The 27,734-nt window shown below is 46.4% G+C and overlaps 1 protein-coding gene across 1 annotated transcript in view; it reads left to right on the forward strand.

Moving 5' to 3' along the window:
- Positions 1-27,734, forward strand: part of LOC126482026 (dual specificity calcium/calmodulin-dependent 3',5'-cyclic nucleotide phosphodiesterase 1-like) — a 671,133-nt gene that overhangs the window by 64,604 nt on the left and 578,795 nt on the right. The window contains exon 2 of the mRNA XM_050105997.1: positions 5,536-5,640. Coding sequence (XP_049961954.1) covers positions 5,536-5,640 — 105 coding nt within the window. The remainder of the gene's footprint in view (positions 1-5,535; positions 5,641-27,734) is intronic.

A 27,734-nucleotide genomic window follows, 5' to 3' on the forward strand; every position in this document is an offset into this window, starting at 1 on the left:
AACATACAGGGCATTAGGGATATAACTACAATATTGTGGTCATTAATACCTTAACATGTAGCCACTTTGTGTCTAACAGTCTTCCCGCAAACACGTCGCATAATTTATTATTTTATGTTTTCTGTACGGTCGTAGCTTCGCCGCTAAGTAGACTTCACCTGTCAGTTCAGATGAAACATTTTGTGTCCATGGGTCACACTTCAACATCTGACCTGCTGCACAGGGGAAAATAAGTATTGATGTCTTTCTCTTGCAACAAGTAGTTGAAGGTACTGACCACCATAAAACATACTACAACTAATAGCAATTATTAATAGCTTGCAAATAAAGTAAAAACTGACTTCATGTTATTCAGTTCACTGTCCTCAGACATCGGTAAGTGTATCTGCACTTATGCCTCTAACACCACGTATATTTACATAAACATAGAGAAAATGTGAAGTACAGTGGCGTATGAAATTAACGTCAGTCACAAGAAAACTATGTTCTTATGTAATATACAGGGTGGCCAGAAACCGTCTGGAAAGCTTGTAAAAGTGTTGCAGGGTAGTTTGTGCTGAGAAACAACTGTTAAGTTAAAAATTCGATATGTTGCGCCGTTTCCGAGTTAATTACCACTGAAGTTAGCCAATCAGGCTGCTGTGTGCGCATAATTCAATGAACCGCCAGGTAAAGTTCGTGTCAGTTGTTCTCATAGCGTTGGTGATAGCACACGAGACTGCTCAGCCTTTCGCTCGGGTTCGATCGCTACTACCGTGCTACGACCAATTTTTCTGTCGTCCTCTTGTTCGCTTTCTGGAAACCAAACGAAGATTACATATGGCGACACCATCTCTGGCGGTTCGCTTGAATCTGCGAGCCCAAAGGCCTGATGCCTAACTTCAGTGCTAATGCACTTGGAAGCGACGCAAAGAAAGGCATTTTTTCGTAACAATTGTTTCTCAGCACAGCCCACACAACATAAATCCTTATTAGCTTTTCAGGCTGTTTCTGACTAGGCTGTATAAAAATATCACTTACTAATAGAGATGACACTCATCATAAAGTTGTAACTCACTATCATGTATCAAGCTGCGTTGGTTTGGTTTGTATAGTATTGGGTATGAATAATTTGTGTATCAATGAGATATGGAAGTAGATCTATTAATAAGATGTGTAAGCTGCCTGTATAGACATTCACCAAATTGACTTTTAACACGGAATAAAATAAAGACGTCGTTTTCATATGTTCAAGTCTGGATGACAATACGAAGGAATTGTACCACTGACGAAAAAAAACCGCATCCCTAAGGAAGTTTCATCATTTTATGTGAGTAGATCCCTTGGGGACAAGTTATAAGGGTCTGTAGCTATTGTTTCGTGTGTGTGTGTGTGTGTGTGTGTGTGTGTGTGTGTGTGAGAGAGAGAGAGAGAGAGAGAGAGAGAGAGAGAGAGAGAGAGAGAATTTTGGATAAAGACAGGAATAAATATTTCAGATGAATGATTTGTTGAGTCAGCAATGCATGCAGTATCAAGTAATACGACGTTTTTTACTATCACTGCGTAGTTACATGGTGGTTATTCGAGATGTCCTGCCTCGTGTTGTCTGCGAGACGATGCTATTTTAACTATTCATTGGACTACATCACTTCACTCTTAATTTGTTGACGTAAATAAAAAATACATAATATTTATTTCCGAACATTATTTGCTCTTCAAATTACTCCGTGCAGGATCCTCTACCATCTGTATAATTTAGACACTAAATTTATTTGCACATCCCTCCAAGTTTAGCAGTATCGATAAAAGCAGTACTGGCGTCGAGTACAGCTCTGTGAACAGTTGCTACATATAATACTAAATGACACAACGACTTCGTTGCACTTTTGTCCATCGCTGTAAACACCGATACTCCACCACCTATCCCACTGTCCAAGCAAAGGGCTAAGGCATCATGTGGTTATGGCAGCTGTGCCTACAGGGGGGAAGTTCCCAAGCAACGTCGGAGACAGCGTTTGTGTCGCACGTCGAAGGCCTTACATAAAGATGCTGTGTGCAGCCTCTTTTACACTGGAAATCCTCGATAATTCACGACGTACACTATTCTGTCATTCGTGAACCCAATTCTGTCTTTTTATTCACATTCTAAAATTCCCTTTCACTTCTCTAACTGCTTAGTTTGCGTATTATGTTAACAACACCAGCGATTAGTAATAATCCAGTATCACATACTGATGAAAACACTATTCTTTGATTTTCGTCTCTTTTCGTACTTTCTGATATAATTTTATTGAGTTATCCAAACTTTTTATCAGTCTAAGATCGAGTAGAAGCTCTTAACCTTGTATCCAATCGATCGCTTCAGATGAAAACGTCTTTGTAAAGAACAACCTAAAATTTTACTTAATAAAAGTTGGTTCTGATCCAACGTAGAAGGAGACTTCCAACTGCCACAAAATATTTCTAGATATCATCCGTCCCTTTCTTGTCTTTTCTTTGTCAGCTTTCTTCATGTGGTTCAAGTTTTCGTACTTGGTTTCTTAATTACAATTTATGCCTAACATTATGAACATAGCTTGGAAGTCAGAACCACCTCTTGTTCGCTGTGACACAAAACTTTTCGTTGGGGACAGCTTCCCTGAACGAGCCCCGCAACGCCTATTATGAAAGCACTGCTTTTCTTAATTTTGGCGCTTTTTTAGAAAAGGTCTTTGAAGAAAGTGAGATATTTCATTCGAAGCACGAGGTCAAATCACCTCTATTCTACTAACTGGTTTTATTTAAAAGACGATCAGGTTTGATACCGTATGGAATGGACGTACTTAGCGACTGTGTTTATTTAAAGTTGAGAAATATATAGGAATCAGTCGCTAATAATGTGTTTATCTAGAATTCTGCCACTTTGTGGCTATCATAAATGCCGTAAGATGCAAGTCAAATTATGATTAACGCTTGCCTGTACAAATAGCCCCTAATAGACTATCCATGACAGCTTTTCAGTTCACACTGATTGCTGTATATTTCTCAACTTTAAAAGTCGACGATTTCATTGCTATTTAACTAAGTAAAATGTACATAAATATACCTCCACAACTCTCATAATACTTAGCCTAGACAAAATCTCTCAGTCTCGTAACCCGCTGATCGAATGGAATTCTTTGATACACATCATGCTAACATTCTGCTAGATTTTATTTGGCATTTTTCTAGTAATTTTTTTCTATAGTTTCGGCTTATCCACCGCCTCCTTTCATCTCGGTGAAGCCAATCTGTTATAAACACGATTTTCATACGAAGAGAAACGGCAATTTGTAAGGAACTCCAAATGCCATTTCGATGCATTGAATTATCGACCGTACGCCAGCAAAACGTAATTCGATATTCAAATGCGGAACCAATTTACGCTGCAAAAAATTTGTTACAATTTTGACCATTAGGTGCTGTGTGGAGCTGTGAGTGCAAGGGAGACGTATATAAATGTTTCCATATGTAATGAATTAGAAATGCGACGTGGGTAAAAAAGGTTAAACAAGTGAGAAAGGCATACGCCGAGGAGAACATAAGTCATGGGATACCTCCTAACATGGTGTTGGTTCTCCTTTTTCCATTCTCGACATGGCATGGGCTCAACAATTCTTTGGAAGTTCCCTGTAGAAATATTGAGACATATTGCCTCTATACCCGTCCATAATTACGAAAGTGTTTCCGGTGCGGGATTTTGTGCATGGGCTGATTTCTCTATTATCTCCCACACTGATACGTTTCAAGGCGGCCGATCTGGGTGTCCAGAATATTCTTGAAAGCAATAGCGATTAGTTGTGACCCGATGACGTGGTGCACAGTCATCCATAAAAATTCCATCGTTGTTTGGAAACATAAAATCCATGAATAGATGCAGGTGTCCAGGTAACCAGACGTAAACATTTAGTCGTTGATCGGTTCAGTTGGACCAGAGGGCCAAGTCCATGCCATGTAAACACAGCCCACACATTCATGGAGCCACAACCAGCTTGCACAGTGCCTTGCTGACAACTTGGGTCCATGTCCTCGTCAGGTCTGTGCCACACTCGACCCCTACCAGCAACTCTCACAAACATAAATCGGTGTTCATCTGACCAGACCACGGTTTTCCAGTCTTCTGGTGGTCCAACCGATATGGTCACGAGCCCAGGAGGGGCGCTGCAGGCGATGTCGTGCTGTTAGCAAAGGCACTCGCGTCGGTCGTCTGCTGCCGTAGCCCATTAACGCCAACTTCCGCCTCAGTGTCCTAACGGGTACGTTCGTCGAACGTCCCACATTGATTTCTGCGGTTATTTCACCTAGTGTTGCTTATTGTTAGCGCTGACGCCGCTGCTCTCGGTCGTTAAGTGAAGGCCGTCGACCACTGCATTGTCCGTCGTAAGCGGTAATGCCTGAAATGTGGTATTCTCGCCACACTCTTGACACTGTGGAACTCGGAATAGTGAATTTCCTAAGGATTTCCGAAATGAAATGTTCCATGCGTCTAGCTCTAACTACCATTCCGCATTCAAAATCTGTTAATTCCGCCGGCCGGTATGGCCGAGCGGTTCTAGGCGCTTCAGTCTAGAACCACGCGACCTCTACGGTCTATGGTTAGAATCCTGCCTCGCGCATGGATGTGTATGATGTCCTTAAGTTAGTTATGTTTAAGTACCTCTAAGTGCTAGGGTACTCAGCCTCGTGATGCCAACTGAGGAGCTACTCGACCGAATAGTAGCAGGTCCGGTCACAGAAAATCATCATAACGAGCGGTGTGCTGACCATACGACCCTCCTACCCGCATCCTCAACTGGGGATGACACGGCGGTCGGATGGTTTCGATGGGCCACTTGTGGCTTGAAGACGTAGTGCTTTAGGTGCTATGGGACATGACCTCAGATGTTAAGTCCCACAGTGCTCAGTCGAGCGGTCTAAGGCGCTGCAGTCATGGACTGTGCGGCTGGTCCCGGTGGAGGTTCGAGTCCTCCCTCGGGCATGGGTGTGTGTGTTTGTCCTTAGGATAATTTCGGTTAAGTAGTGTGTAATCTTAGGGACTGATGACCTTAGCAGTTAAGTCCCATAAGATTTCACACACACACACACACACACACACACCATAGTGCTCAGAGCCATTTGAACCATTCTCCTAGTTCCAGTCGTGTTGCCATAATTACACCGGAAATATTTTCACGTGAATCAACTGAATACAACTGACAGCTCTGCGAATTCACAGACCTTTTATACATTGTGTACGCAACGCTACGGCCATCTGAATATGTGCATATCGCTATCCGATGACTTCTGTCACCTCAGTGTGTGTCGTGAGAGTAAAGATAGTGTCTCGCGGGTGATGAGTAAGTGCTGGAGGTTGCCTCACAGAGAATGCCAGAGAGGAGAGGCCATTCGAGCGGAAGTTGCGGACGCACGAAACTCCGGCTTGTAGTTGGTCGCAGGCTCAGACATCAAAGTGTTTGAGAGACCGCTCGCCGGCAAGCCACATGCGTCCGCCTCGCTCCCTAGTTCGTATACGCAGCTTGCACGTGTGTTCGTTTGCAGCCTCCCGCCGGCCTGTCTTCCGCAAATATACTGTCACCACACTAGGCAGCGGCGGCGGCGGGGGCGGCAGTAGCAGTGGAGTAGCAGCAACGGCGCCACGGCGCGGTAATCCCGCAGAGCCGCTAATCGAAGCCAAACAGACGCCACCACGGAGCGTGCTGATTAGCGAGCCGACACAAAACAGTCCCCTTCCAATTAGGCGGCCCGCTTTATATTTTCCGACAGGCCGCTGCCGCTGTCGCTTCCGCGCGTCATAATCGCTGCTCCGCGTGCCTCATTGCGTCCGGTGTGTCTCGTCCCCCCCCCCCCCCCCCTCATCACCACCACCCATACACCCACGCACTAGTCGGGCACGAGGCCGAATTGTCGGTGTTAATAACGGCTCGCTTTCGGCACCGATGCTCTCAAATCCGTCCATTCATTATCAGCGAAAAGCTCTTCTGTCCGTTCGGAAAGTGTTTGACAGGATAGTCACGTACAACATACATTGGGAGTGATATTATGAGGACTACCTGCACTTCTGCCAACAGAAAAGTTGTTCACCTACAGGACTTCCTACGAAAATATGTGGGGCGTCCAAAGAGTTTCCTTTCAAAGAACCGTTCACTCTAGAATCGGTAGGCCAATTACACTAAATAGCTGTGATCACTGAGGCAATCGTCCCACCGACGCACCAGGTTGAAGCTGTTTGGTCAAACTCCTTGTCCTGCTGCGTGAAAAAGCCCATAACTGCCTGATCCACATCCTCTTCCGATAGAAATTGGCGACGCTCCAAGGCCTTTTTTTAAGGGACCGAAAGCGTGATAATCGTGTGGGTAAGGTTCAGGACTGCAGGGCGGGTACTCGAGTGCATTCCATCCTACTTTGCGTAACTTCTCCGTTACGACGTTTGCTGTTTGGGAACCTACGCTATTACGAAGCAACATCACCGCTTGTCACCATTCCACAACGGTCGTTTTCGTCAGACATACTGTCCCGTACACATTGTTCATTCTCAGATTGATAGCTACCAGTGTTTTCCCACGCCAGCCAAAAAAGAAAACAATAACAGCACGTTGGTCCTGTTTGGACTCATTCGGTAATAACTTCGCCATCGTTCACGTTTCCCCATCTACCGAAAGCAAGTCTGAGAGACACGAATACCACTTGCTCACATGTCTCTTCTTATAAACTTCGGTTACACGATAAAGCAGTCTAACCTAAAAGCCGTACATTCAACTAAATACCTAGATGTTACAACTACGAACAACTTAAATTGGAAACAACACACAGAAAATGTTGTGGGGAAGGCTAACCAAAGGCTGAGTTTTATTGGCTGGACACTTAGAAAATGTACAGACCTACTAAGGAGACTGCCTACACTGCGCTTGTCCGTCCTCTTTTAGAATACTGCTGCGCGTTGTGGGATTCTTACCAGATAGGACTGACGGAGTACATCTAAAAAGTTCAACGAATGGCAGCACGCTTTGTATCATCGCGAAGTATGGGAGAGAGAGTCACAGAAATGATACAGGATTTGGGCTGGAAATCATTAAAAGAAAGGCATTTTTTGTTGCGACGGAATCTTCTCACGAAATTCCAATCACCAACTTTCTCCTCCGAATGCGAAAATATTTTGTTGAAACCGACCTACGTAGGGAGGAACGAACACCACGATAAAATAAGGGAAATTAGAGCTCGTACGGAAAGATATAGGTTTTCATTCTTTCGGCGCGCTAAACGAGATTCGAATAATGGGGAATTGTGAAGGTGGTTCAAAAAAAATGGTTCAAATTGCTCTGAGAACTATGGGACTTAACATCTTAGGTCATCAGTCCTCTAGAACTTAGAACTACTTAAACCTAACTGACCTAAAGACAGCAAACACATCCATGCCCGAGGCAGGATTCGAACCTGCAAACGTAGCGGCAGCGCGGTTCCGGACTGAAGTGCCTAGAACCGCTCGGCCACAATGGCCGGCAATGATGGTTCGATGAATCCTCTGCTAGGCACTTAAATGTGATTTGCAGAGCATCCATGTAGATGTAAATGAAGATATACCAGCATAAGAGTTGCGCGATGTCGCAGTGCTCTGCAACAACGTCCTCAAACGGAAACTTTTTGATGGTCCCTTATAACAGTTACGTTATAAGCTTGTTCATTTCGGATGTTCTAGAATCTGTATACGAATGGAAAAAAGAAAAGTGAGGAGAGCCACTTTCTGAACTACACTGCCCCCTCAGATAAGTGAACCACCCAGAAGACATGGTCGGGTATCAGTGTAATTTCGTTCACATGTACACTACATGTGTGTACATAAATGATTAGATTTGCAATTCTCTGCGACAGACAGAACGGCAATAAGAGTGCATTATTGTTGTTCATGTTTAGTGTTCTTTCCAGCCCTTCTAAAGTATATCAGGGCCTGATCAGCGTCAGATATTGAGTGACAACTGTAAAGGACGCGGTGGTACCTCGTAGTCGTACGAGAGAGTGTGGTCAGACCTGACAGAGTTTGAAAGGAGCATCATTCTCGGTTATTTGGACGCTGGTCGAATCGTGCTGTATATAGATTTGTGGAGCATTCGGATGTGCGAGTAGACCTTTACTGGACTGGGTAGGTGCATGCCGACGGGCGAACCCGTCGTCAAAGCTCCGATTGACCATGTCTGACCACCACAAGGAAGGATCGGCGTATTGTGCTCCAAACACATCGTTATTGTAGCTCCTCCACATCTGCCCCTACCATTCAGGAATAAGTAATAGACTTCCTTCGATATTCTGGTGGCCACCTGCAAAATTGAGGAATTTATTGTGCTCAGCCAACGACGACCTTGGCCTTAGGAAACGTGGTGTGCGTAGGATGCCATCCCACTGTGGAAAATATTATATTGAGCAGACACGAAGGAACGTTGCGTCGAACACCGTCATCATACACGCCTGGGGCAACCCGATAAAGCAGCGGTAGCGGAGCATTGCCTGGACATGGGGCATCACATGTTTTACGAAAGGACTGAAATTTTATCCCCAGCGTCATCTTTCTGGGACTGTGCTGTTAAGGAGGCCATACATATCCTAACGGCGGACAATCTTGTCAACAGGGATGCAGGTTTTCAACTAAGCGCCGCCTGGAATCCAGCATTGGCTACCATGAAATCAAAGCAGAGAAAACAAGAACTTCCAATTCGTGACTCGACGCAACGCACTGCTGAGATCTATTTCAGTTTTTAGCCACAGGAGCGACCAGCAGCACAGTCATTGCCCACAGCGCACGCACGGAAGGCCTGTATGCCGTTACCAGCAGGGGGCACTACGAGCACTGCTTTCCTCAAACTGCGAGCGTCTTGCCGCGCACGCGTATTGGTTGCTCCTGGCCTGATAAATTTCGACGATGCCGTTCGATCATCCTCCAAAACATACACCCCTTCCAGCGCTCACACACTCTTTCCCAAATCGCCCTCGCTGCCCGTTCCATCTTCCATCTTACCACCTATGCCACATATTCCCACAACCAGGTCCACTTCACCTTCACCCCCCTCACCACCCTCGTCTAACTCTCCCCTCCCATGGTACAACAACCCTACCGTATCCTGTACCACAACATTCGCTCCCTGCCCACCCACAAACTCCTCTTCCTCCACACCCTCCGCCAGCACCGCGTGGATGCCTTCGTCCTAAATGAAACCTTCCTTCAACCCCGTATCTCCATCTCCATGGCTCCTTACACCCTACACCGCACCGATAATCCGTACCCTCTGGCGCGTGGCGGAGTTGCTATAGGCCACCTCAAGCACTTCCCTGTCCGGCCCCAACCTCTCCTTAACAATCCTGCCGAGCATCTCAAAAAAATGATTCAAATGGCTCTGAGCACTATGGGACTCAACTGCTGAGGTCATTAGTCCCCTAGAACTTAGAACTAGTTAAACCTCACTAACCTAAGGACATCACAAACATCCATGCCCGAGGCAGGATTCGAACCTGCGACCGTAGCGGTCTTGCGGTTCCAGACTGCAGCGCCTTTAACCGCACGGCCACTTCGGCCGGCTGCCGAGCATCTCACCCTCAGCCTCTTCTTCCCCACCCTTACCATCACCTGTGCCACCATTTATGTCCGGCCTCGCACCCCCATCCCGTACGATTTCCTGGCCCACATTGACCACACCTTCTCCACCTACGTGATTGCCGCCGACCTCAATATCCACAGCCATGATCCTGCTGACCTCCAGCAGTGGCATCAGTTTCTCATCACTATCCAGGGCGACCTGGTTCCCCTGCCTCAGCATACCCGACCCAAATCCAACACCACTCCTGATGTGGTCCTTGCCTCTCCCAACCTCCTTGGGCGCATCACCGCAGATGTCCTTGACCTCATTGGCAGTGACCATGCTCCTGTTCTCCTCACTATCTCTACTGGTCGCCATCCCCGCAACGCTCCTCGCCCTGACGTCGCTCCTAAACTTGTCCATGATTACTCCCGTGCCAACTGTGATGCCTACCGGGACTCCATTCACACTGAGGTTGACGGCCACGACCTTACCCTCCAATCTCCTGATGACATCTCTTGTGCTGCTGCCTTCCTGCACCAGACCTTGTCTGACGCCGTCGCCACCCATATCCCCACCAAAGCCATCCACCCTCACCGCCCCGCCCTGCCTCCACAGGCCGTCCTTCTCCTTCGAGAGTCCCGCCGCCTCTACCGCTCTTTTCTCCGCACTCGTGACCGGGATACACTTACCCGCCACCGGCAATTACAACGACACATCCGCAACCTGCTTACTGTGAAGAAACGCCGAGCCTGGCGCCAGACATGTACACAACTAAACACCACGCTCTCCATAAACTCTTCCAAGTATCGGTCTGCTTTTCACCGCCTTACTGTGAACCGCCCCACCCCCCAGTACCCTCTCCTCCTTAATGACCATCCCTTTCCTGACAACCTCAGTAAGGCCAACCACTTTGCCTCCCACCTCTCTGATGTTTTTTCCATCCCAGATGATCCCCACTTTGATTATTCCCTCTTCCCTGATGTCATGGACCGTACGAATACCTCTGTTCCTCCCCTTGCTCCTAGCTTCCAGTACTTGGGCCACACACCACCATCTGAACTTAACACTCCCATCACTACCCAGGACGTCAGCCTCACACTCCGCACCAAACGCGACACTGCTCCCGGCCATGACTGCGTTACCTACCGCCACCTCAAACACTGCCCTCCCTCATTCCTTTCAATCCTTGCCACCCTCTACAATGTCATCCTTGCCACTGGCTTCTATCCCGACCTGTGGAAAACCTCCCATATCCTGATGTTCTCCAAACCCAACAAGCCTCCATCCGATGCCTCTTCCTATTGTCCTATCTGTCTCACATCGGTGTTCAGCAAGCTCTTGGAATCCATCCTTTCCCGGCGCATCCATCACCACCTCCACCAAAACCACCTCCTCCCAAACACCCAATGTGGCTTTCGACCTTCCTTCTCTGCTGATGACCAACTCCTCCGCCTCACTCATCTCCTCTCCCTCCAGCTTAACTCCCGTCGCTCCGCCATTTTTGTCTCCCTTGACCTCGAAAAGGTCTACGACCGTGTCTAGCATCCCGGTCTCCTGTTTAAACGCCAAACCTACGCCCTTCCTGTCAACTACATCCGTCTGATGGCCTCCTTCCTCTCCCACCACCCCTCCTATGTTACCATCCATAATGCCACTTCCTACACCTTCTACCCCTCTGCAGGTGTGCCCCAGCGCTCTGTCCTCTCCCCTCTCCTCTACCTCCTGTACACGGCAGATATGCCCCAACCCCCCCCCCCTCCAGTACACCTCTTGCAATATGCTGATGACACCGCATTCCTCGCCCTCGCTCCTACCCTCCAACGGTCCCAACGCCTTCTCCAGAATCACCTTGACCTTTTTGCTGCATGGTGTAGCCAGTGGCTCCTGAAACTCAACCCTTCCAAGACCCAGGCAATCATCGTAGGTCGTACCACTCGCTCCTTCCGGCTCCTGGATTTCTCCCTTATTGTCTGCGCCCGTCCTGTCCACCTCACCCCCACCCTCACCTACCTTGGCCTCACCATTGACCGTCACCTCACCTGGATCCTCATCTCCACTCCATCCAATCCAAAGCCCACAACCGCCTCCGACTCCTCAAACTCCTCTCCGGCCAGACAAGGAGGTTGCACCCCTCTACCATCCTCCACACCTACAAATCCTTAATCCGTCCCATCCTCTGTTATGCCAGTCCTGCCTGGATATCTGCCCCCCCCCCCAAATTCTATAAGTCCCTCCAGATCCTTGAGCGTCATGCACTCCGCCTCGCCTTCCGTATATGCCTCCCGTCCCCCATGCGGATCCTCTATGATCTCATTCCTTTCCCCCATCTGCTCCTATTCCTCGAACATATGTGCATCCTCTACACCTCCCGCCGTCTTGAACCCCCTAACCCCTGGTTGCTCCTCTCCTCTCCGATCCCCACCCCCTGCCACGTCTTCACCATTGTGTCCCCCTTACCCTCCATCTCTACACCCTACATCTCCTTTCCCAAGGTGGCTTCCATCAACTCCCCCTCCCGGATGATGCCCTCTCTCCCTCCATTTACCCCTCCTATCAACTCTGAGCCCCACTCCCCCTCCTTTCCTCTATCGTTTTCCCGGGCTCCCTCTCCCCCCCCTTCCATCCTCTTTCTTCCCCACCTCCCCTCTCTTTGCCCCCTTCTCTCCCCCGCATCCTTTTCCATTTCCCTCCTCTGCCTCCTCTCATTCCCTCTCGTGTCTGCCCTTCTCCCCCTTTATTAGTCCTCTCCCTCCTTGGTTCCCCCCCTTTTCGTTTTTTCCTCTCCTCCCTCCTTGTTTTTCCCCCTCCTGCAGGTCCCCCCCCCCCCCCCTCTGCCTTTGGCTTGGGAGTGTCGTCTTTGTGCTGCCACTTTCGTGCAGTGTTCTACAGCGAGTGTTCTACAGTGCGTATTTTACAGTGAGTGTTCCGTGTTGTGTTTTTTGGGACTTGTTGCGAACGGCCATCATACTGTCGCTGGGTGTGCCTTTTATCTCTTGCGAACAGAAACCAGACTGTCGCCATGTTTTTTAATTGTGTGTCTACTATGTTACTTGTCTGATTCCTGTGTATTTTATCTACATTGCCAACCCCTTTTGCTTTCTGTTTTAACTTTCCGCAATTTTACGCCATTTTACACTTTAAATCACCATTTTATCTCCTGTTTTTCCTTGTTTCTTTCTTCTTCCTTTATTTAAAAAAAGTCTGTAGGCTGTAGAGCAGCGTAGTAAGCTGCTGCCAGCTCGCCCCCTTCGGGGGGAATTGAAAATCAATAAAGAAAAAAAAAAAATTCGATCATCACCAGTCGCGTGTTGCAACAGTGAGAGCAGCAGCTACCACCACCTTAAGATGTTGAGTAGTTCTATCGATTAAATATTGTGGGATTTACACAAAACGATTCGGCGTCAACTCCGAGAAGCATATTAAATACCAGAGTCTGTTTGGTATCCTCCGATCAAGGATGGCGGCTATCGCTGTAACAACCGGTTTTTGGCTATACCGGATTTTTCATCTCCAGTTTAAAACCGCTCAAATTAATTGGTTTCTTAAACAAAAGATTTTTTGGTTCTTTATTGCCATTTTCCCGGTAATAAACTTATACACACAACAAAGGTTGAAAAATTCAAAGACTCTCAGGCTCCTGCATTATTCATTTCAATATACCTAGAATAAAAATATCAAATAAAATAGGCAGATGACAGAAAATTTAGTCTGTTTACTGTTAGCTGCTTTTCTCGAAAAGTAATGAGAGATTGAATACTACATAATATCACCGCATTCTCCAATAGAGTCTAATCTTTGGAAACTGCTCAAAAGCCATGCTGTAGTCGAGGTTCACACAACTATCTCGACATTACGAATAATCAGTACTAAAGGTTGAAAACTGATGGTGAACTCTATTTTTCACTTTATGTTGTCTGTTTCCAAGAGCTACAAACAGATAAAGGCATTTATGTAGACAAAGGTAACACAACAGCTAGTTTCTATCCTTATTTTAAATGGTGAATGAACTGTTAAGTCTTTAATGTACGAGGTGTACGAAAAAAGTAATGAGAGTGATTTTTTATCTACCAAAGTTCTTACAATTTCAAACAACAATATGTCCTTCAAATCAGTTCCCCTCGTCAGTTGTATACCGGTGGAGTCTAGCTAGCAGCGTGAAAGACTTCAATAGATAAGGCCTGTAACATGTCGGTGACATTCTTTTTAATATTCCCTAGAGTTCCAAAATGACGTCCTTTTAAGACACTTTTCAACAGCGGGAAAGGAAAAACATCACAAGACCTCTGATCAGTTGAATAGGGGAGCTGTGGACCAGCAGAAATGCCTTTTGACCTAAAAAAATTTCGTGACATGGGGAGCAGTAATGATGCAGCGCCCACTAGTCTCCTATGCCTGGTCTCACTCGATTCACCCTTTTCCTGAGCCCTTCAAGGAGATATTTGTAAAACACTTGGTTGACGGTCTGTCCTGAAGGACAAATTCTTTATGCAGCCACCAATGTTTTGACCTTTATTGTGCTCTTTGTCTCAGAAACCTACTCAAAAATCCAGGATTCATCACCAGTGATCACACGACTGAGTCATTCGTGGTGATTGGTAATCTTCTCAAGAAGATCAACGCACACGTTTCATCGATCATCTTTCCTCCCAGTTGTGAGGTTTTTCGGCACCATTTTGGCACAGATCTTTCCTATGTCCTAAACTTCGGTCAAAATTTGATGTACGGTCGAAGTTTAGGAGGTGACTGACAACATGAGCAGTCATACGCTTGACTTTTTCGTCGGTTTTCGAAGTTGGTCTCCCTGAGCGAGGATCGTCTTTAACGTGTTCTCGGCCTTCCAAAAATGGTATGTGCCAAAGAAGAAGTGGTGCTGGTCATAAGGAAGGGTCATCATAGGCCTGTTTCATCTTTTCAAAGGTCCCACTTGCGGATTCCTTTAGTTTAACAGAAAACTTGATGGCACAAATTCCGCTGTTTCATTTTCGTAACACACACAAAAAAATCACGGCTTCACTGACAGCACTCTCCAAAAATCACACGAAGGCTGCATTGAGCTGAAACTCGGCCTGAGCATCTGGAAGGGATGAACTCATCTGTCTACACAATGTAGTGTAACGACGTAAATTTTGTATAAATGATTTTCTTTTGACATATGACCATGTGCAGACTTCGTCACCTACGTCAGTTACAACACACTTCAAAATTATTTAAATTCTTTTTAAATTGTCTCTGAATGGTTCTTGAACGAAACTGTAAAACATCATCATTTGAGTCGTATACGCAGAATTACGTCACCCAGTCCAATTGGTCTGCGCAAACTTTTTTCAATTTAGATGTCGTTTGTTTCTTCTCAGAAATTATATAATGCAAGTTATATGCTTTAATAAATATTAAAACCACATTGAATAAACTTTTAAGACTCAAACTCGCGATGAACGTTGTCAAAATTAATAATCTTGTCAACTAAATCAGTAATGCTTCTTCCTTAATATAATTATTCATAAATAAATTCTCGGAACACGTATTTAAACTTTTGTAGTATACACTAGTTTATTATCTTCCTATATACTACATATAGACGTGAACCTGAGCCTTGACAAGATAGAACTGAACATTTACAACATGATTAAACTTTCTATGACGTCATTGTTGTACAAACATTGCAAATTCTTATTTTTTCAGTTTTTAGAAGCACAACGCAACAACTCGGTTTCAGGATCTTCTGTTGCTCTCTGGCTGTCAACCCGCGACGTATAGTAGCCAGCAATTTTCTCTCTGGCCCCGGCAGTGAAGATTCTGTCTCCGTTCGTTGCGCCGCCCTCTCCGTACATGAAACATAAAAAATAAATACAAAACTTTAGATAATTCACAACAATTACAAAAATTACAAAAATACATAAAAAACCACTAAATTAAACTTATATTCACCTGCAAACTGGGCTGACACTAGTGGATGGGTGACGCTTCAATTTCGGGTCTCACTACAACAAGTAGAACAACACAGTGTTGCCAGATCGCTTGTATTTTTATCAGTCTCATTACGTTTCCGACGTATTACTGTTGCCTTAATTTCATTTCTCTTTTAATATTTCATAGACAAGGCACAAAAATAATGAGCTTTTGTGTCAAATTTGTAGCGTTGTTTTTCTTTAATTACTTCGAACAAAAAACTCGTTTCGTAGTCAAATATATTTACTTACTTTTCAACAGGAATTTGAATACAGTTGATTTTTCGATGACAAAAATGCTGTTCCCAAAAATTCAGATGACCAGTTTAGATAGCAGGCAAAATATAACGTTTATCAGCAGCTATTACATGACAACAGCTAAAATTTCGAAACTGAACTGAGATATTAGACAATATTTATTTCCCAATACATTCGTAAATACTCGTTCTATTATGTGCTGATCTGTGAGTCTACTGCTTTCATCCAGAGCCGATACCAATCCTTCAGAAGCCACAGAACTTCGTAGCAGCGATAAATGTTTTTGGGCTACAAGTGGCAAACCTGGCATACACCTTCTGCTCTGCTCCGAAAAAACGAAAGGATCACTGCCTCTGGATGCCAAAGATACATTATTGTCTACGCAGTGCTGTACTGATTCTTATGTCACGTGTTCCCTGCTCGTTTCTGATTGCCAGGGTTATTATTAAAACACCTCTGACAGATTTTCCCATTTTCTAATAACCAAATATTCCAAATTAATAGAAATTTTACGAATAAACATTACTCGTTTTTTAAATTGTTTTATTCCAATACTAAAAATTTCTTCATCACTTCTATGACAAATTTATATACAGGATCTTTACCTGGTTATTAGTAAAATATAAAAAAAAACTGTAATAACCGAGACCAAATAAATAAATAAATACCGAAGAATATCGGTTATTCGGAACTAAAATACCGGTATCGGTTTCAACAGGTCTGTTTTCCCTATCTCTACCTACGGTAAAGGTGTTCATGGTGTACCACTTCCATTCCGGTCAGTGTATTTCGCCTCACACTGTGTCCTGTTCCGCCTTATTCATCGACAGCTCCTGACAGCCTCTCTATTGTTAACACACACGCCACTTTTTATAACGGTACCGTGGCCAGTGGCAAAAAGGCCGTTGTCGGATTGGCCTACCACTAAGGGAGCGTGCGTAATTTATGAAGTCCGAAAGGCTTCGACGGTTCGGAGCTACCGCATTAAACCACTGCATTATTGAGGAACTTAGCTGCCAAAATTTTCCCTCGCTATTGCCACACACATAAGCCTGCCGCTCGGAACTTGGTCGTTATTTCAAAATTACGAAAACATCTCTTCGGGGAAGAAAGAGTTCACGGCGTTCTGGACGGAGGGCTGCATCCAAGTTTCATATCTTTATGAGCGGCGCTCTCCGCCAGGTTTAATTTGAATTTTATTACAAATTTTATGGCTGACATTAAACCAAGTATCTCTTTCTGTGGGCGTAGTTCAGCGAACAGAACACGGGCATTAAGGCTTTCCGGACGTTAGACGTCAAATAATTTCCAATATCCTCGTTTTTCCGCTTAGGTTCTTTGTACGTTTCACAAGTTTGCGGTTCTGTTTTACCTCGGTAGCTTTTCAGCATATTGACTTGTGATCTCCCCTATCAGCATATTAGCTCATATAGAAACCCAAGAAACTACTCTACAAATGATGGCAACATTTCAAACTACCGTTTATCGATAGTAAAAGGTATACATGGCGTGACTAGAATGAAACTGCAAGGACTCACAAACCGCAAGTAAACAAACAGCGGACTTCAATAAGATACATAGCACAAGCAATGTAAGTTTTTCTACAGATCTTTTGTGTAGTGAATGGGAGGAGCAAACACGCGCAGATTGAAGGTGAATGCTGTATCCAGGTGCTCTTATTTTAATTCACCTAGTTATTACCGGTGACCTCTAGTTGCTACTACACAGGTATTTTATTGGAAGAGAAAAATGTCGCCACTGCAAAAACAAAAATAACGACAGTCTGGGAGGAAAGTGATGGAGTGGGATGGGGGAGGGGGAGGAATCTTGTTACTGGTAAAGCCAAGTTTTAGAAAATGTTTCACGTTTCAATCATCTGTGTTATGGCATCTAAAACTTCGAAATGGAAGGTAGAGAAGAAGAAGGGAGCTGATTAGCAGTGTAGTCCTATCATCACAAATGTGAAAAAAGCAAAAATTTGGTATTAACAAAGAAAGATTCAACCTTCGCCGATAATTTTTATAGCAGAAAACCACACATATTGTTTAGAATGCGATGTATTATATTCTGTAAAGGAAAGGAGAAAGATGCCCCTGCAGGAAACACTGCAAATCATCAAACATATGACAGAATTGCAGCTTACTATTACTTGATCAATCTTAGTTTTTCTTTTTCTCATCTCTTAAACTAAGTTTCAGTTACAAATAATAGACTAAAATCGTAAATACGAAATTATGTGTCTCTACAAAAAAACTGTTTCCTGTTTTTGTTAATCTAATTATTTCATTGTACAAAAATGTAGTACTTACCAATGTGAAATTTTTCATTGACACCATTTTTGTATCGTTTTTGTAAATAATATCTGCATAAGTCACACGTCATTTTATCTGTGTTGGCGAGATTCAGTTGTCACCTGAAGATGGCCAAAAGCTGGTATTGCACAACACATCTGTTGTATACAAATCTGCACCAGTGCCACAAGCGCATAATTTTGGAACTATCAGCTTTTTCGTAAGCCCTCTAGAACATGATACAACGAACGTGTAGGTCTGCACCAGAGCTTCAAGTGTACATATTCGGAACTGCAGGCTTATTTACGTCGATAAGCGTGAAAATTAATACTTTTGTAAAGCTGCTATTTACTCATTTTGAAACTGCTCATAGGTCTATATTCATATTTATTAAGCGGTCACTGGTAACTTGTGCAGCTAGAAAGAAATTACGTTACAACTATAAAGTACAGGCCCGAAGATCCATGTAATTTAGGAACTTCGTCAGAATGCATGTGTCTTGTTTTAAGCTGCCGTAAATTCCACATTATACGAGTCACGCAAGTGACAGGATAATGAGGGGCCAAGTTCGCCTAGTCGGTTTATGCACTTCTGTCGTGCATGTGACAGTCCTCTCAATATCTCTTACCTTTTCAGTTCGGCCGGCCGGGGTGACCGAGCGGTTCTAGGCGCTACAGTCTGAAACCGCGCGACCGCTACAGTCGCAGGTTCGAATCCTGCCTCGGGCATGGACGTGTGTGATGTCCTTAGGTTAGTTAGGTTTAAGTAGTTCTAAGTTCTGGGGGACTGATGACCTCAGAAGTTACGTCCCATAGTGCTCAGAGCCATTTTCAGTTCGGCACAATAGAGTGACCGCAAAGATGCAAAACGGGTTTTACAGTCCTCACTGGTAGCGGCCGGCACAATTACTCTGGTTTTTGTGGTTATTTTCTCAACACTATCCTTCCTGGCATGCTGAAATAACACACAGGTTGCAGTCAAATCGAACACGTGAGGCACTTTCAGCAATTTAGGTGATACGTAAACAAATCGAAAGTAAAATTATATGCACATTTACCCAAAATATTCAGAAATAAACATTTGTAGATGTAACTTATTATGGAACCGGGTGTGTATGTAATCATATAGACACCTTTCCTTGCTGTACGTCTCAATAATCAGCGTATATTTTCTTTGTTCAAATGTTCAAATATGTGTGAAAACTTATGGGGCTTAACTGCAAAGGTCATTAGTCCCTAAGCTTATACACTACTTAACCTAAATTATCCTAAGGACAACCCCCCCCCCCCTCCCTGCGGGTTCGGGGGTAAGAATCGGCCCGCGGTATTCCTGCCTCTCGTAAGAGGCGACTAAAAGGAGTCTCAACCGTTTCGGCCTTCTGTGATGGTCCCCTCTTGGATTTGACCTCCTTTTTTCCAAATTTCCGTTGTTAGTGCGTGCCATTTGGGTAAGGACGCCTTACGTGGTGTTTTTCTATTGGTCCATCATGCACCACCATCTTGCATGTTACCTATTGTCGTGTGGGGGGGAATATACCCAACATCTTCTGGGTTGTCTCCTTCTCGTCTTGTGCGCAATCCTCTTCTTATCGCCCACGACAACTGTGGACCCTTTCAACACCTAAAATCCAGCACGGTAGCCAGTCCGTTGTGGTGGGGTCGTCATGTACCCTCTTGGTGGTAGCCCCCTGACCACGCAAGGATCGCACTACAGATGCCAGAGCTGTTTCCTCCCCATGCATGCCAAGGAGTATGTGCCCATCTTGTCTGGAGCACGGGGACTCTGGGCAACAGGATATCGGCCAGGTACCCGTTGCTTTGGCTGGGTGGCGTCCTTGGGGAGAGCCCTCGTTCGGAGTAGGTGGCATCTGGGCGGATGTGGCGCAATGAAGCGCAATAAATCACACCAAGCTGGTGGTCGCACGGCCACCAGCGTCTCTAAGCGAGGCAGAGTTGAGTTTGATGCTGCGCAATATGACCCTCAGTCGTTCCCCTCGTTGGCTGCACCATGGGAGGGACGCCGATCTAGTGCCAAGCGGGAGCCTTACGTACCGCTATACCTTGTCTGCAGCAGGACTGATGGTGACTCCTTTCTTACGACGAAGCCTCTGTTTTTCGTGGAACACCTGGAGGATAAGTTTGGGGAAGTGGCGGGGTTGTCTAAAATGAGGAATGGGCGCATCCTCCTCAAGACGTCCTCCCCAGCCCAGTCACGAGCGTTGCTCTTGTGTGATAAGCTGGGTGACATCCCTGTTACCATCACTCCCCACAGTAGGTTAAATATGGTCCAGGGGATTATTTACCATCGTGACCTCTTGTTACAATCCGATGACGAGCTGAGAGCTGACTTGGAACGACGTGGTGTACATTTTGTCCGTCGTGTACATAGAGGACCCAAGACTAACAGGGTGGCCACCGGTGCCTTTATCTTGGCCTTCGAGGGTGATGTCTTTCCCGAGAAGGTCAAGGTAATGGTTTACCGTTGTGACGTCAAGCCATACGTCCCTCCTCCGATGCAGTGTTTCCAGTGCTGGAAGTTTGGGCATATGTCCTCCCGTTGCCCATCCAGTGCTACATGTCGAGATTGCGGACGCCCCTCTCATCCCGATTCTCCATGTGCGCCTCCGCCTGTATGTGTCAACTGTGGGGAGCACCACTCTCCATGCTCGCCGGATTGCCCCGTTCTTCATAAGGAGCGGAAGATAATGGAATTTAAGACCCTGGACCGGCTTTCTTATCGAGAGGCAAAACTGAAATATGAAAGGTTGTATCCTGCTTCCATTCGAACATCTTATGCTGCAGCCGCGTTATCGTCGCCCACGCGAGCGACGATTGTCGCCTCATCTGTGCCACCTTCAGTGGGCCCTCGGGACCGTGCATCTCTGTCTGCCCTCCTCGTGTCTGGGGGCACGCCTTCCTCTGTTGTCCCCTTAGCAGTTGGGGGCAAACCCTCTTCTGTCGCTCCCCCCACGCTTACTTCGGGAGTGACATCTCCTCCAAAACCGGGGTGCTCGATCCCTCCCCCTCCTTCTCCGCCGGCGTTGCCTCTGCCGGTTCCTCTCCTGCGGAAGGGGTCCCTTCCTCCGTTTCTTCTCCTACCCAGCCGGATGACAGCCAGTGGCTGAAGGTTCCGCCACCTGCTGGTCGTAGGGCTTCTGCGTCGTCATCAGCCTCCGATGCTCCTTCAGAGAAGCTCTCCCAGCCCTCTCACCCTAAGGGCCGACGTGAGAAGAAGGAACGGAATGTGTCCAAGAAGAAGGACGTTCCGGAGGTTTCAGTACCACCTGCTGTACATAGTCCTGGCTCCGGGGATGAGGTGGAGATCCTCGCCTCTGCCGCAGATCTCGCCCTCATGGAACCCTTGGGGGCCTTTCCTTTGGACACAGCTGACTCTCCCCCGGTGGCGGCAGTTGGCTCTGAGGCGCTGTCTTCCTCTTAGTCGCATTCACGCCCTCCCAGTCCCTTCCTGCTTCCATTCTCCAGTGGGACTGCAGCGGTTATTTCCGCCACCTGCCTGAGCTCCAGCTGCTTCTGAGTGTTTCCCCTGTTCTCTGCATTGCTCTGCAGGAAACTTGGTTTCCAGCAATGCGGACCCCCGCCCTTCACGGTTATCGGGGATACTATAAGAACCGTGCTGCCTGTCAACGAGCATCAGGTGGGGTTTGCCTCTTTGTTCACCACTCTGTCTGTAGCTCGCCAGTACCCCTTCTGACGCCTTTAGAGGCAGTCGCTGCCAGGGTTGAGCTCTCGCCGACTACTACTGTTTGCTCTGTTTACATTCCTCTGGATGGGGAGCTCCCCCGACATGTCTTGGCTGCACTGCTGGCTCAACTCCCGCCACCATTGCTGCTTCTGGGCGATTTCAATGCCCACAACCCTCTATGGGCTGGGACTGTCTCCGATGACCGCGGTCGGGCCATGGAGCATGTGTTGGCTCAGCTCGACCTTAGCATTTCAGTGTGGCCCATGGCTCGTTCTCAGCCATCAATCTCTCTCTTTGCAGCCCCGGACTTGTCCCATCCCTCCACTGGAGGGTGCATCCTGACCTGTGTGGTAGTGACCATTTTCCCATCTATTTGTCACTGCCCCAGTGTCATTCTTCTGGGCGCCTACCCCACTGGGCTCTCAACAGGGCTGACTGGCCGGCTTTTACTTCTGCTGCAACCATTGAGTCTCCCCCGCAGGGTGACATTGACGAGGTGGTCCGTGTCTTAACCACGTCAATCATTTCGGCGGCCGAGGCTGCCATCCCCCACTCTTCTGGACTCCCTCGGAGGAAGGCTATACCCTGGTGGTCGCCGGAGGCTATTCGCAACCGTAGGCGAGCTCTCCAGCGACATAGGCGGCACTCATCTCTAGGGACCCTCATCGCCTTTAAGAGGCTCCGTGCCTTGGCCCGTCGTCTTATTGCATGGCGTGAGCAGGAGTGCTGGGAGAGATATGTCTCATCCTTGGGCTCCCGTGTCTCCCCCTCGTTCGTGTGGTCCCGGATCCGGCGGATTTATGGATACCAGACCCCTATGAGTGTCCCTGGGATCTCCTTGGACGGCGCTGTCTGCACGGACGCTGCCGCCATTGCTGAACACCTTGCTGCGCACCTTGCTAAGAGCTCTGCGACTGCCGCTTACCCCCCCGCCTTTTGCTCTCTAAAGGAGCGAGCCGAGCAGACGCCGTTATCATTCCACACGCATCATTCTGAAAAATACAATGCTCCTTTCAGCGAGAGGGAATTCCTCGCTGCCCTCACCGATTGCCCTGATACAGCACCAGGACCAGACTGCATCCACGCACAGATGCTGAAGCATCTCTCCAGGGACTGCCAGAGACACATCCTCACCATCTTTAACCGCATTTGGAGCGAGGGCGTGTTCCCGTCGCAATGGCGAGAGGGTGTTGTCCCCATCTTGAAGCCCGGTGCAGACCCACTGGTGGTGGACAGCTATCGTCCCATTACCCTCACCAGCGTTTTGTGCAAATTGCTCAAACGTATGGTGGGGCGGCGTTTGTGTTGGGTCCTTGAGTCGCGCTGTCTCCTCGCTCCATCCCAGGGTGGCTTCCGTCGGGGCCGGTCTGCAGCGGACAGCATAGTCGGCGAGCAGTCGATGGGAACGAACGTGTTGACATGCTGGCCAAAGGGGCGATCGACGGCCCAGCTTTGGAGATCGGCCTCACGGCTCGCAATCAGCAGCTGGTGTTGCGCCGTAAGGTACTTGGGATGTGGACTGCTGAGTGGCATGGCATGACATCCCCGAATAAACTGCAGGCTGTCAAGGAGACGACCAATGTGTGGCGCTCCTCCCTGTGGGCTTCTCGCAGGGACTCTGTCATCCTGTGTCGGCTGCGCATCGGCCATACCTACCTGACGCACGGTCATCTTTTGCGTCAGGAGGATCCCCCCCTGTGTCGGTGTGGGTCCCGGCTGACGGTCGCCCACATTTTGTTGTAGTGTCCCCGACTGCGCACCCTCCGGAAGTCTTTTAATCTCCCGGGCACTTTGCCTTTGGTTTTATGTGACGATGCCTCCATGGCTGATGACGTTTTAAATTTTATCCGTGGTAGTCCTTTTTATGGTTCCATTTAGGGAGGTCCTGCACCTTTCCCTTTCTGTGTCTTTTGTCCTCGCGTCTCTCAAAATTTGTTGCTGTTTTGGTGTGTAGTCGGATGGTTGACTCTTTCCCTTTTTTTTGTTCTCGTGGTCAGTCAACCAGTCTCCGGCCATCTTCTTTTCTTCTGTTTCTTTCTGTCTGGTGTTCATCTGTACTCTTCTTGTCTGTAGTGTTTGTTGCTGCATTTGTGTTCTTTTAGCGCCTGAGGGGGCGTCTCCTCCCCCCTTTGGTTTTTGCCTGCTCCGCCGATTTTCGGCTCGCCTTTTTTTTGGAATGGGGGACTGATGACCTTCACTGTTTAGTCCCCCATAAACATTCCAACAACCATCACCACCACCACCTAAGGACAAACACACACACACCCGTACCCGAGGGAGGACTCGAACCTCCGCCAGGACCAGCCGCACAGTCCATGACTGCAGCTCCCTAGACCGCTCGGCTAATCATGCGCGATATTTTCTTTGTTTCTTCTCTTTTCTCCAATAAGAAGCTGTCATTAGATATACAGCTTTTCTCAACGGCAACACAAGAAAATATTTTCATTTGTTTCATTACTGTATTTTTTTTAAATTACTCACTGGAAAATGCTTAGTGTATCAAGAGCAATAGCCAAAAGAGTCCTTAAGAGCTTACATATACCTCGTCTGCCGACCACAAGTGTAAACAATAACAAACAGCAAGCCCGCTCGAAATATTACATTCTGCGAACGCGCGTATACACCTCCTTTACTGCGCATGCATGCATCCACGGCAGAGTAGAACAGTTCCTGTTCTCCACGGTGGATGCAGGCCGACTACACCTGACTTGTATACGTTGGGTGTATCGTATAACAGTGGCCTAAGAAGCCGAAAGCTGGTTCGTGACCGAATAAATACACTGACGGAAGAAAATCGCAACACCAAAAAAAAAATTGTGCGACATAAAAGATAGTTGGCCGGCGTGTTTCTATATGGGCAAGAAGAAGTGTATTCAGGTTTCACGCCAGTCACGTAAGAGTAGCGCCAGTAGCACCATTATGAGGCTGCAAATCAGGTTTGCTTCAAATACTCGCTGTAACGGTCGCCAGTTTAGATTGGACATGGTGAGCTAATGTTAGTCAATAATGCCTTAAAGGCGACAAAGAGGCCATTATGAGCAACTCACAGAGTTGGAACGATGTCGTGTAATAGGGCTACGAGAAACTGGATATTCCTCCTGTTTTACTACAGATAGACTTGTTAGGAATGTAGCCTCTGTATATGATGGTTGGCTGCGGTGGTCACGGGAATATGCGGTCGCAAGAACATCGGCCTCCGGACGGCCACGTGGCACTACCGAAAGAGAAGCCCATCGTGTTCGGTTAATGGCAATGGCGCATCGTTCAGCATCTGTAGCAGCAATGTGAGCAGCAGTTGGCACCGCAGTGACCCAACGAACTCTTACAAATCGGTTATTTCTAAGACAGCTTCGCGCCAGACGCCTTGTACCGTGCCTTCCACTGGTCCCAAACCACCGCCATTTGCGACTTCAGTATTGTCAAGCGAGAGCTCATTGAAAGGAAGGGTGTAGGTCTGTTGTACTTCCTGATGAAATTTGGTTCTGCCTCGGTGCTATTGTGATTAGAAAGAGGACAGGTGAGGGCCTGTAACCAACCTGTCTGCGCACTGGAAAACTGGACCAGCACCGGCAGTTATGATCTGGCGTGGAATTCCGTATGACAGCAGGAGTTCTCTTGTGCTTACCGCACGCACCCAGAGTGTAAATTTGTACGCCAGTCTAGTGATTCACTTGTTGTGCTGCCCTTCATGAAAAGCATTCCAGGGGATGTTTTCAAACAGGATAACGCTTGCCCACATACCGCTTTTGCAACCCAACATGGTCTACAGAAAGTCCACATCTAGCTTTGACCTGCTCATCACCAAATCTGTATCCAATCGAGTACATATTGGACATCGTCGCACGAAAACTCCAGCGTCATTCACAACCGGCATTAACCGTCCCTGTATTGACCGGCCAAGTGCAACAGGCATGGATCTCCATCCTACAAATTGATATCCAGCACATGTACAACAAAATGCACTCACGTTTGCATGTTTGCATTCAACATTTTGGCGGTTACACCGGTTAATAACATACCAGCATCATACATATTCAGTGATATATCTCGCACTTACATCATCCAATTATCTAGAAATATTACCACTTAAATGTACCGGGTGATCAAAAAGGCAGTATAAATTTGAAAACTGAATAAATCACGGAATAATATAGGTAGAGAGGTACAAATTGACGCACATGCTTGGAATGACATGGGGTTTTATTAGAACCAAAAAAATACAAAAGTTCAAAAAATGTCCGACAGATCGTGCTTCATCTGATCAGAATAGCAATAATTAGCATAACAAAGTAAGACAAAGCAAAGATGATGTTCTTTACAGGAAATGCTCAATATGTCCACCATCATTCCTCAACAATAGCTGTAGTCGAGGAATAATGTTGTGAACAGCACTGTAAAGCATGTCCGGAGTTATGGTGAGGCATTGGCGTCGGATGTTGTCTTTCAGTATCCCTAGAGATGTCGGTCGATCACTATACACTTGCGACTTCAGGTAACCTCAAAGGCAATAATCGCGCGGACTGAGGTCTGGGGACCTGGGAGGCCAAGCATGACGAAAGTGGCGGCTGAGCACACGATCGTCACCAAACGACGCGCGCAAGAGATCTTTCACGCGTCTGTCGGACATTTTGTGAACTTTGTTTTTTTTTTGTTCTAATAAAACCCCATGTCATTCCAAGCATGTGTGTCAATTTTTGCCTCTCTATCTGCATTATTCCGTGGTTTATTAAGTTTTCAAACTTATACTGACTTTTTGATCACCCGGTATTATACAGACAGGTGTATTCCCGAAATTTCATTACTTTACATGAATAACTTTTTAGTGTTGCGATTTTTTCTGTCAGAGTATAATTTTGCAGAACTTTCGGAAGAGTTTCATTATTAATACTATTCACCTTTAACTAATAATGAGTGTTGAAGTTATGAGTTTTGGTATGCGTACTGTACCCCAGCAGCCAGTCAGGGAGTAGATTTTCCCGCTAGTTCCACATCAGCCACGCGGAGGGGCTCAGAAAACTGTTGTGCTCGGTGAAATCCAGCAATTGGCAGCATTTCTTAGTCACATACACCAATAAACACTTTCTTGTGACATCAGATTGCTGTTACAACCTGTGAAATAATTCTAATCACAAACATGGCTGAAAAAGTCATAAACATGACATTAGATCATTTAAAAAAGGATCTGGCTGATATTGTTATGGGAGACAGACGTGTTTCCAATACTTGACACCAAAATCGAAACAGCAGTCGAATTCACTATGTGTATATGCATAAAAACTCTAAGTAGACGTCATCTGGAAACTCTACTTTCTCTATCAAAAAGCAGTTATTCCTATTGAGTAGCTTACGAACAATGAAAGCGTAAGTGGAGAGTACAATGCGACACCTCTGGACAACTGTACAAAAAAGACTTAAGAGACCACGTTTGCATTAGGAAACTAATTTCAATGCAATGAACGTGGCCACAAGGATGATTTGGTAACTAGGAAATTGTGGAGTTTGAAGTACAAACTGATGGAGCATTCGTATAATTCTACCCATAAAATATGTTCTAACTTCCGTCTATCCATCTCACTGAAGACGTTTGTAGCTGCAGGACGCTCTGAGTCCAGTGATGGAGTTATGACTTCTGTGGGTGTTACTCGTGCAATGCTTCCAGAGTCGCACGTCCAAGATGGAATTTGATCACTGGAAAAAGTACCAGACTTGGAAACAGATTTGGTCTGCCACACATCATATGTTCCTTTTTGCGTCTTTTGAAACAATTTATAGGAGCAGTATTGAGATTGATCTAACCTCTGCGAGTTGAACAACACATTCCGGAACATGTACAGGTAGAGAATGCGCGTTTATACTGAACAAATCATAGCGAACGGAGACTCGTTGTAAAGAACTAGGCAAACAACAACACAGGAGTGAAAGTACAACTAGGTAATTAGTAGCTGATTGATCGTACGCCACTTATAGTTCACGAT

The sequence above is a fragment of the Schistocerca serialis genome, chromosome 5 (genome assembly GCF_023864345.2).
Source record: "Schistocerca serialis cubense isolate TAMUIC-IGC-003099 chromosome 5, iqSchSeri2.2, whole genome shotgun sequence".
Taxonomy (NCBI): Eukaryota; Metazoa; Arthropoda; class Insecta; order Orthoptera; family Acrididae; genus Schistocerca; species Schistocerca serialis.